Source organism: Balaenoptera ricei, chromosome 14, assembly GCF_028023285.1.
Source record: "Balaenoptera ricei isolate mBalRic1 chromosome 14, mBalRic1.hap2, whole genome shotgun sequence".
Taxonomy (NCBI): Eukaryota; Metazoa; Chordata; class Mammalia; order Artiodactyla; family Balaenopteridae; genus Balaenoptera; species Balaenoptera ricei.
Genome location: NC_082652.1, coordinates 19,499,547 through 19,510,700, shown reverse-complemented (window position 1 = coordinate 19,510,700; position 11,154 = coordinate 19,499,547). Strand labels below are relative to the sequence as shown.

At 57.2% G+C, this 11,154-nt stretch overlaps 1 protein-coding gene across 1 annotated transcript; it reads right to left on the bottom strand.

Moving 5' to 3' along the window:
- Window positions 1–283: 283 nt before the first annotated feature.
- Window positions 284–6,790, bottom strand: TMEM119 (transmembrane protein 119). Its single transcript, XM_059894100.1, has 2 exons — window positions 6,709–6,790; window positions 284–2,426 (listed from the first exon to the last, which is right to left on the bottom strand). The coding sequence occupies exon 2, from the start codon at window positions 2,412–2,414 to the stop codon at window positions 1,566–1,568; it is 849 nt and encodes a 282-aa protein (XP_059750083.1). The 5' UTR covers window positions 2,415–2,426; window positions 6,709–6,790; the 3' UTR covers window positions 284–1,565.
- Window positions 6,791–11,154: the final 4,364 nt, after the last annotated feature.

Below are 11,154 nucleotides of genomic sequence, written 5' to 3'. Positions count from 1 at the left end.
GGGAAACGGAGAGGTGGTGGTTCTCCTGCAGACACAGTAAGTAGCAGAGGCACGTGTGGAACCTGCCTCTGTGGCCACAAGCCCAGGGCTGATGGGGCACAAGCTCCGGCCCCTGTTCCCATAGGGCATCCATCCCTCCCTCCGTTTCCCACACCAATCTGCCCATTCAGCCCCTGGCCCCAGAAAGTTGCCCCACCCCCATAGAACAGCCCAGGGGAGATGCTCCCCACCTCCCAGCAGATTCATTCCTCCCCCGCTACCGCCCCAAGAAAACCAGTGACGCTCAGGCCAGAATAAAGGTTTATTGTGCTAGTTTGTTATATCCCAGCACCTGGAGAGTTGTGCGGAGGTTGGGGGGAGGGCGGACGGAGGGATGGGGAAGAGGAACCCCCCCCCCCCAGAGCCTCCCCAAATCAGGACGGAGCTCAGGCTCCCTTGTCGAAGACTAAAGAACGCTATGGGCATAGGCTGCCAGATATGTGTGCGTGTGTGTGTGTGTGTGTGTGTGTGTGTGTGTGTGTGTGTGAAGGGCAGGGGGTCAGGGCCCCCCTGCTCCAGCCTGTTGGAAACCCTCCCTGATCCCCTCAGATTCCCCCAGAGTGGGGTCCCCTCACACACAGCCCTGCCCCCACCACTTCTCGGTTGCCTTGGGGCCCTGGCAAGAAAGTTCAATTCATTTGCCCCATGCCCGCAGTAGCAGGATGAGAGGCAGCCCCTGAGAGGCTGAGCCTCCATCTCCACAGCCTTCACCCCGGACCAACCAGGAACTGGGGAGGGGGCGCCCTGGAGAACACCTGGAGCTGTAACTTCCAGAGTGTTCTCTTCAGGATTTTACTCTGTAGCTGTAAAACAAAAACAAAAGTACTCCGCGGCCAAAAGCTTTTTGGGAAAGGCTAAGCGAAATCAGATTCCATGGGCACCTTTACTGCGGGACTTGTCAGAGCCTTGGGGGGCTCCAAGAGGGGTACGCAGAGCAGAGAAGCGATGTTTCCTCAATTCATTCACTGGACCTCAAAATCTTTCTTCCAGGGAACCCAGTTTGGGAAATGCTCACTTAGGAACCTGTCGTGATCGGTGCAGGACCCCTCACGGAAGCTTCCTGACTGATCTTCTGCGGTACCTCTACCTGCTTCAACCCCAGGCCCCTCTGCATCTCCCATCTGTTCAAACTCTTCCAAAACTCCTAGTTATTCTGTTTCTCTTTCCTACCTCAATGGAAAGCAGCGATGTTTGCATTGTCACAAGGGACCTGAGACATATGTTTCCCAGCGGACGTGCCTGTGACGGGGACACATCCTCAGCTCCGTCTCCCCAGAGGAGCTGTACTTTGGGATGTAGCCCTTGGGGCTGCAGGGACAAATGTTCTCGAAGTCGATGAGATTCCTGAGGGTGCAACAGAGACCAGCATCTCTGCCTGCTGTAGTAGGATCAGACATGCCGGGATTTGCAGCGGGGAGTGGCCGAGTAGGGGGTGTCAGAGCACGGTCAGGGCCGAGGACCTTTCTGTGCCCAAAGAGGTGACCACCAGGGGTCCGACAATCAGGGCCGGCAGCCCTAGAGGCCTGTTAGATGCTGGGGGGGACACTGCCGCAAGCACAGGGGTTTTCGAGGGAACCAGCTGGGCCCCCAGCTTCGAGGGCTAATGAGAGAGCTGCTTCTGGCTCCCCTTGACCTTCAGCGGCTGCCAGAGCCCCATCCGCCTGCGCTGAGCAGGGCTCCTCTGGCGGCACCTCTGGTTTCTCTGCCGGGACCCCATGTCCCTGGGCTTCCTGGTCTGCCTCCTGGCTGCCTTCCTCCTCTTCCTCCAACTTGCCCTCCATCATCCTGGCTCCATCTCCCATGCCCGGGGCGGCCCTGGCGGGAGACTTGAGGTTCTGGGTGGCGGCGAGGATGTCAGCCTGGAGCTGCTGGGAGGAATCCAGGGCCTCCTCGGGCCGGCCGTCAGGGGCCCGGTCGGGGACCTCGCTGAAGGCCCGGGGGCCCCCGGCCCGGTCACTCTGGTCCACGTACTTCTTCTTAGGGAAAGATGAGGGGTAGTAGGCAGAGGCCTTGTGCTTCTGGCGGGTGATAAGAGCGGCACAGATGATGAACATCAGCAGGAACACCAGCGAGCCCACCACGGCGATAAGCATCACGTACTGGCGGAAGAAATCCACGATGCCGTCCAGGAAGTTGGTGGGGGGCTTGGGGCCCGCCAGGGGCGTGAGCTGGGGCCCCACCGACGTGAGGCTGAGGGCTGGGGTCCGGGGCGGCGGGAAGCTCGGGGAGGAGGCCGACGCGCCCTCGGCCTCCCCGCTGCCCCCTGTGTCCTCCAGGAAGGTGGCCTGCAGGGACACGGAGTAGGATGCCGCGGGCAGGACCCGCAGGAGCAGCAGGAGAGACACAGTGAGGCTGGGGGCTGCTGCAGAAACCATGTTGCCTGGAACCTGTGGGGAAGCGAGGCAGGAGAGACGTCAGGCTGGGACCCCAGGCTCAGGGGACCCTGAGGAGGTGCGGCAGACACAGAACCTATTCCAGCAAGTCGCTTCCCTTCCCCGGGCCTGAGCCTCCCCACCATACAATGGACCCCATCCCGGGGTTTACACTGGTCCCCCCGACTTCACTCTGAGCTTCCGGAGCGCAAGGGCTAAATCTTATTTATCTCGGCACCCTCAGGGTTTTGCATCATACCTGGTATACAGCAAGTGCTCAATAAACACATCTTGATGGAGTTGGCTGAATGAATAAGAACTTACCCTTTCATTGCTTGCCATGTGCCAGGCACTATTTTACATTTCTTACATGGAATTTCTCATTGAATCCTGAGAACTGCCCAATAGGGCAGGTACTACATTCTCCCCATTTTCCAGGTGAGGAAACTGAGGCTCAGAGGGATTAAGTGACTTGCTAAGGAAGAGCTGGGGTTTGGATGCAGGCACGGAGGGAGAGAGGACGGTAGGGCTCAGTGAGTAACTGAGAGAGCTGACCCCCTCCTCTGGGAAGCCATCCTCGCTGCTCCCAGCTCCTCTGCGGTCCCGTCTCCGGAAGATTCATAGGTTTTGAAGCATCCAGATTCTGAGCTCAGCAGAGGCCTGTGGGAGCATGTGCCCCATGGCTAACCCCCACCTCAAGGCTCAAAGCAGGGCCTGGAGGCCCAGAGGGAACCCTCGTGCCTGGAACAAAGCTGGAGCCTAAGTCCTATGGCCGCCACCAAATGGGATCCAGATGAACCCCGCACCTCCCTCCCCCCGCTGGAAGGTTGCTCCCGACGTGAACCCCCCAGACCCTCCCCGGCCCAGACAGCCTGGCTGACTAACAATAAATTCCTTATGGCCCAGCTTTACAGAGGAGTCCGGCTTCTAAAGCAGTACATCTCCCAGCCAGTGTGAGTCAGCCTGGCCTCTCAGACAAACCCAGGAACCCCTTCCTGCGCCCCCCAGGCTACCCCTTGAGAGCCTCTGCCCGACCCAGAAGAGGGCCCAGGACTCTGGATGGGGCTACAAGTGCCAAGATGGAAAAGCCTCACGATCCCCTGACTGAGGTGCCCTCTCCAGGGGATGGAAATGGGGAGACAGAGGCCCAGAGAAGGCAAGGGGCAGGCCCCAGGCCACACAGTGAGTTCCTGGGCTGGAGCAGGAAGTCAGGTGCCCAACATCTTGACGGCAGGTCCCCTTGAGTGCCCAGGCCTCAGGCCCAGCTCCGTAAAGTGGGTGATAGTACCAACTCACGCTGACTTGGGGATTCAGAAGATGTTGTAGGAATGACACGGGGCCACTGAGTGGCTTGTTCCAAGTGACCTGGGGCCTCCTGATGTGACACGAATTTGGACAAAGTGGCTCAGATGGCAAAACACAAAAGATAATTCCCAGGACATCAAATGAGGCAACACTCACCCAGGGGTTCATTTTAAATGAGTTGGTCACCGTGTACTTTTATCATGGGTTACTCATCTGAGCCCCTTTTGTGGGTGCAATTCCAAAGAAGCCCTGGGCACTAACACTGTCTCCATTTTTCAGATGGGGAAACAGAGGTTCAGAGACAGACAGGCACCTGCCCAAGGACACACAGATGCTAAGTGTCAGAGCTGGGATTTGAACCTTCTTCTTTGTGACTCTGAGAATTCACACACACACCCAGCACACTCTCTCTCATGTGCCTAAGGCTGGCCCAGGAATGGGCTCCATCACTGGTTGACATCACTTGTCAGCTGGAACCAGGATCTGAGATGTTCCACAAAGTTTAGGAGCCTTCCTGGGCCCTCCACTCTCTGACACTTGTTAGCAAATGTTCCTACAAACAGCTTTGATCTTGGGGGTTTTTGTCTCTTGCCAGTCACCTCCCTGCCTTCCGCCTTGTGTCAAGCCCGGGAGAGACCTTTCATGGCGGCAGCTGAAACTTCTCACCATAGACGGCAACTCTGACCAGTGGGGCCTGAAGACCAGGGGCCTTTCCTGGGGGGACGGCTGTGAAGTTTCTGTACTGAAGCTCCGCAGGCAGCAGAGCGATAAGGCCGGTTAGGCCAGGATTAGAATCCTAGCTCCATCTGGGTTTAGCTTGGCTGCCCGGCCCCTCTGGGCCTCACTTTCCCCATTTGTAAACTGGGGGCAGGGTGAGGAGGTGAGCACAGGGCCTGCCTCCCTGAGCTGTTAGGACCGGATGAGATCACGTTCAGAAAGTGCCTGGTGCAGAGCAGCTGCTCCCCGAGGGAAGGTGAAATTCAGAAGCAGCCAAATTTCTACCCCAGCAGAGATGCAGGACCAGCCAACATTCTCCCACCCCAAGTCACAAATGATGATTATCCTCACCTGATGTGTAAATTTGCTCATTGTCTCCCGCCATTCTCCAGGAAAGAGCAACTTTTTTACCTCGTTGAGTGAAATCTCGTTGAGTGGCCAGTGAGGAATCCAGGACCAGACATGTGCGCACACACACACACACGCACACACACACACGCTCACACACGAATGTGCGGCAGTGAGTCGGACAGAGAAAAGTCCTCCTTTCCCCTGGATCCTTGGGGGCAGGGGCAGAGGATAAGGAAAGAGGCCACACAAACTACCTCTGGATCTTAAAGGCTGAGACCCCGACTCTCAGAGTCCCTCACACCCACCACAACCCTCCCCTCAGGGCTCCGGGGGAAAGGTGCAGGCAAAGTGCGGGGAGCCGGCCGGGCCTCACAGGAGATGGCTGTGTGACCCTGCTTGATGAGCCCCCTGACCCTTCTGGGCCTCAGTCTTCTATCTGTAGAATGGGCACCCTGGCCTGGGCTGCTCTGATATGATCGTTCTGCCCATCAGCTGCCCCCACCTCCTCCCTGCGTCCTCATTTTTTCCAGGATGCGGAAACTCACAGGCCATTAAGAGGTGGGGTCAGGCCATCCCCTCTTGTTTAACCCAAGAGGAAACCCAGGCCCAACACTGGGAAAGGCCTGCCCAGGGTCGCACAGCCAGTCAGGGCAGAGCCTGACTGGAGAGGCGGCTCCGAATACCTGGGAGGAGGTCATTTCCCAGCTGTGTGTCTTGAGGCCAGGCAGATCACCTCTTTGAGCCTCGGTTTCCACATCTGTACAATGGGGATAAGGCCACCTTCCTGGACTATTGTTAGGACAAGAAATAGCAGTGGCTGGCACAGTGTAGATGGCAATTAGTGGCACCACGTGACTATCCAGGACTCCTGGCTGGGAGCAGGGACTCTTCAGAGCCCAGCTCACTCAGAGTTTATTGTTTTCAAATGTGATATCCCCACTTGAGGTCAGCAATAGGCAGATGAGGCAAATCCATCCCTAAGGCCAATTTCCCTAGAACCTGAGACTGATGGGCCAGAGTGGCTGCCCCACCCCCATTCAGAGACTGGTGGCCAGGGGGGGAGGGGTGGCCCACAAAAACCTGGCTTCAATTAGTGGCCTTGTGGAGAGGGGTTCTGGCTGAAGCTCTGCACCCCTGCTCCAGGGCAGCCGAGGACAGGGACCTGGGCCCCTTGGATGGGAGACCTGGGGAGGGACGGGGGCCCTGAAGGCTCAAAATCCACACACACACACGCACACACACACACACACGCGCGCGCGCACACGCACACACACGCGTGCACACACACGCGCACACACACACACACGCAGAGCAGCAGCAGCACGGGCACACAATACACAGACACAACACAGGCACAAAGACACAGACGCATAACATCTCGACACCCCAGATTGCCCACCAGCACAGATACACAGAGAACACACGTGGACACACAACGGGCTGGTTCTCTGACAACGTGTGCACATGTGCACCCCCTGACCGCCCCCCCGTGTATCCCCACGGACGGGACCACCCCCATCCATAGCACCCGCCCGCAGACCCTGGGAGCACCTACCCTGGTGCCCACTCTCCAAGAACAACACATCCCCTGCAGCAAGACCCCAACTGCCCACACACAACTGCACACAACCCACACTCCGGCCAACCCAGCACGGCACTCGGGCGGCGTCCAGGGTGCACACACATCCCGCCACCCACACAACCCACACTCCGGCCAACCCAGCACGGCACTCGGGCGGCGTCCAGGGTGCACACACATCCCGCCACCCGCCCCCTTAGCGCAGATCACGCACAAGTAGGCAGCATCGAACACAGCCTCAAAGCTCACACATACTTAGAGAAGCCCCCCAAGCACTCACACTGGTCCCCTAAACTCCAAGACACACCAGGCTCCCTGGAGAGAGGAGGGGCCCCCAGGACTCACCAGTGCCTCCTCACACAGGGTGTCCCGCCAGGTGGAGCAGAGCAAGTCCGTGGCAGTGCCCTGTGGCCGCGGCTCTGGCTGCCGCCCGCCCGCCCCTTCCCTCCCGCCTCCTCCCGCCTCCTCCCGCCTCCCTCCCTCCCCTCAGCGGGGCCAGCTTGATTTCATTAAGTGGGTTTGGGGTGGGGACAGGGGCAGGGGCGGGGCCAAGCTCGGCCACACACAGTCCCCCCTTGCTCACGCCCGTGGGCGTCCCCTCCACGCCCCGGGGACACCAGATGGGGCACTTCCTCCCTGACCGCCTGTCCCCAGGGCAGTCTGAGGACGACAGACACACAGACAGGGCCGTGCTGTGGAGCGCCCACGGCCCAGAGAGCTGGGATCCTGCCTCCCCTTCTGAAGGGGATGAGGTCAGGGAGGTTCCGAGGTCCCTGAAAATGAGGAGGAAAATTCCCCACACTTGGTTCCAGCTGTGACTCAGGTTTTCCGAGGCTCAGAGTGCAGAGTGGGAGCTGGGCTGCGTTTAAGGGATGCATGGAGGGTCAGGCCTGAGGCAGGGAGCGAGTCCTGGCACCCACTGTCTGGCCCTGGTCAGGCCCTTTCCTTCGGCAGGCCTCTGTTTCCCCATTTGCAGGGGTGGGTGGGAAGCCCTCTGGGTTCCCTATGGCTCTAACATTGTGAGATCTGTGGCCTTGTGATACCCCAATGGAATGGCCAGAGCAGGAGTCGTGGCCCCATTTCCCAGATGGGGAAAGTGAGGCAGGGTGAATTCAAGAGGCTCACCCAGGGTACCGGGCCCTCTGGCAGACCTGAGGAATCCAGTGGGACAGTAGTCCTTTGCATTCATTCATTCCTGCACCATTCATTCATTCATCCATCAAATGCTTAATGAACACCTGTAGAGCACCAGGCCCTGTGCTGAGCAGATTTCAGAGGTAATCAGACACAGCCCAGCCCTCAAGAAGCTCGCAGACTTCCAAGGAGAAGCACACGTATGTAAATTATTTTTTTACAAAACAGAAATGGGTCTGTGGCAGGAGAGAGGCCAAGGGCTCAGGGAAGCCCAGGACAGAGAGAGATCCCCTGAGAGAAAGAGGCAAGGAAGTCGCCCTAGAGGATGTGGCCGTGAATGAGGAGAGTCCCAGCAAGAGGAGACCCAGGAAGGGCATCCCAGGAGGAGGGACCAGTGTGGATAAAGGCAGGTGGCTGGGAACGCCACGCACGGACAAGGGGCTGTAATTAAACTGGGCTAGAGCATGAAGTGGACGAAAGGGAAGAGCTGATGATTAGGGTGGGAGAAGTCACCAGGGCAGGGCTAAAGTCTCAGAATGGCATTCATCCACGAGGCAGTAGGGAGCCAGTGAAGGTTTGGAGCAGGGGGAGTGCGTGAACGAACAGGTCATGACCACCCTTTAGGAACCAGGGCCCTAGGTTGTAACTATTCCCTTCTGTGGTCCCAGCAGCCACGACTCACCTGCTCAAAGAAGGGGTAGCTGTTTGGAAAATAAAACCAGAAAATTTCCCATCTTCTCTGAGATCACCCCAAACCTTGCATCCTAAGGGAATGGGGAACCATCCACCAATGGACACACACACAAACACTCATGTGCTCACATGCCCCCTGGGGCAAGTGGCCGCCCACAGACATGTTGTAACAGCTGAGCCCTCCTGAAGATGGCCAGGGGGTGTCCCAGCCCCATCTTAGACCAGATGGCAGGTGAGCAGGAGCGGCCAGACCTGCCCCAGGGCCCACCGCCTGAGGAGGAGCCCCTGCCCCAACAGTCTGCGGGCTGAGGGGAATCGGATCCCAAGAGATCAAGGGGCAGAGGTACAACCAACCTGAACAGGGCCTGCTTCCAGCACGGGTGGCCCAGAGGCCCCAGACTAAGTTGCGGTCCCATTCTGTGTTCCTCCTTTGGGGCCAGAGCAGTCCCAGACCGGAGACAGAGAGCCTCAGGTTCTAGGTCTGCCTTCACCAGGTCCTGCCCCATGGGGAGCCTCTTTCATCATCTGTAAAATGAGGATAGAGAATTTCTTCTGTTCACAAGGCTGCTGGGAAAATCAGGAGTCAGAGGGTGTAAACGTGCTGGACAATACAAAAGCATTGGCCAGGTGCCAAGTGTATAAGTTTCCTACAGCTGCTATAACAAATTATCACAAACCTGGTGACTTAAAACCACACACCATTATTATCTTAGCATTCTGGCAGCTGGAAGTCAGAAATGGGTCTCACTGGGCGAAAATCAAGGTGTCGGCCGGGCTCTCTTTATCCCAGAGTCTTCACAGGGAGAATCTGAGTCTTTGCCTTTTCAACCTTCTAGAAGCTGCCTGCATTCCTCAGCTCACAGTCCTCTTCCTCCATCTTCAGAGTCAGCTGCAGGGTCTGAGTTCTCACGCTGCCACCTCTCTGGTTCTCTCTTCCAATCCCTCTTCCACTTTTAAGGACCCTTGTGATGATACTGGACCCACCCAGATAATCCAGGATCAGTTCCCTAAGAGCCTTAACTTAATCACACCTGCAAATCCCTTTTGCCAGGTAAGGTGACATACTCATATTACAGTTTTGAGGGATTGGGATGTGGACATCTTTGGGGGGGTGTGTGCAGGAGGGCATTATTCTGTCTCTCACACCATGGTTGCCTATGATTACTTGTTCCCTGCAGAGCTGGCTGGAATCCTCCACCCTCCAAAGCACTGGGTTTTCCTCCCCCCATAGAGCCTATCATTGTGCCTCAAACCCAGCGGGTTCCAGAAGACCTTGGGGGGAGAGAGGTGAATGAGTAAGCAAAGCCCATTCAACAGATGTGGGAACTGAGGTTCATGGCAGCGTGACCTACCTGGGATCCAACAGCATGTTGGGGATCAGAGCCCTTGCTTCTTCACCAGTCCTTCTGTGTCTTAGCTGGAAGTGAAATTGCCAGGCTGGTGACCCCGTTAAAGTGCTATCAGACCATGTTTCTCACACACACACACACACACACACACACAAAGACACACTTAAGTCAAACATCTCAACTTTCTACCTGAGTACAGAAGAGGGAAATGTCGGCCACTGATGGCAGAAAGAAGGATCCCTGAGTTCCAACCCCCCCTCATGCATCAGCTGTGGGTGGCTGGGCAAACCTCTGCCCCTCTCTGGGCTGCAGCTAAATGTGGGGTCAGTCTAGATGCCCACCACAAGCCTGCCAGCGGTAAGGTTCCAATGCTGTAACCTTCTAAATTTTATTCATTCTACAAACATTTCTTGAGCATTGATTTTACACCCAGCCCAGTGTCAGGCCCTGGAAAACAGTGATGAGCAAACACAGGCACCAAGAGAGGAGACCTGCAATAAGCAAGTAACCAAAGAAATGAATATCTGACTGCAAACTGACCTAAGAGTTGGGATGGGGCATTTCTGGGGCTATGGGAGGCCAGTCTGGGGGGACTAGTCTGGTCCTGGAGCTCCTGGGGACCTCCATGAGGAGGTGAAAGTAGAGTTACTCATGAAGATGAGGAGGTATTTAGGAAGGCAAGGGTGTGACAGGATTCCTAGCAGTGAGAATGGCACATGCAAAGGCCCTGAGGTAGACGGGAACCCAGCACCTTCAGAGCAGTTCCTGAAGATTATTGAATAGATGAACTAGGTGTATGGGGTCCAGAAACTTTGCCTGTTTTGCATACCGCCATAACTCCAGCATCTAGGATAGTGCCTGGAACACAGTAGGTGCTCAATAAATGCTTGATGCCATGTCAATGACCATTCTGCCCTCCACTCTCACATTCCCAGGTTCCAGCCACTCCTCATCCGTCCTGAGGGACTCACGGTCCACATTCTCCAGCTCCAGGACCTGTTGCGGGGTCTGGCCCGGGTGACCCCCACAGCCCGCAGCACCATGGCTCCAAGGCAAGGGCAGGCCTGGGGCATGGAGGGGGCCGGGCCACTCGCTTGCGACCTGCATGTTCAGAGGCAGAGAGCAATGGGTCGTCTGCCCAGCCTTGAAATGATTCAGAGACCCCACCTGTGCCCACCGTGCCACCCCCCCCCCCCACCCCGCTGAACAGCCAGGGCCGAGGAGGAGGGAAAACCTCACCCGGACTTGAGTCTCTGCCAGAGTCCTCCCCGGGTTGAGCCTGGGGCGGGCCGCCTGGCCCACCGCAGCCCCCAGCTCCAGCCTCTTGTGGGCTCAGAGCCACTTCTAATTATACAGCCCCCAAAGCCACTGGGGCCTGCTCTCTGGGCAAAAATATCCCAAGCCTTTCATGTGGCTGAGAGGCCCAGGCTGCAGCTCCATCACAGCACAGGCCTGGCCTTCAGAGGGACACCCATGGAGCAGAGGCCTCCAGTCGGGGGCTCCAAGGAGGCAGAGTGTGTGTGAAACCTCCCCGGCCTCAGTTTCCCCATCTGTAAATGAGACATGTTCTTTTATTCCCTAGCTCTTTCCCAAGTGTCTCCATGTGCCAGGAACT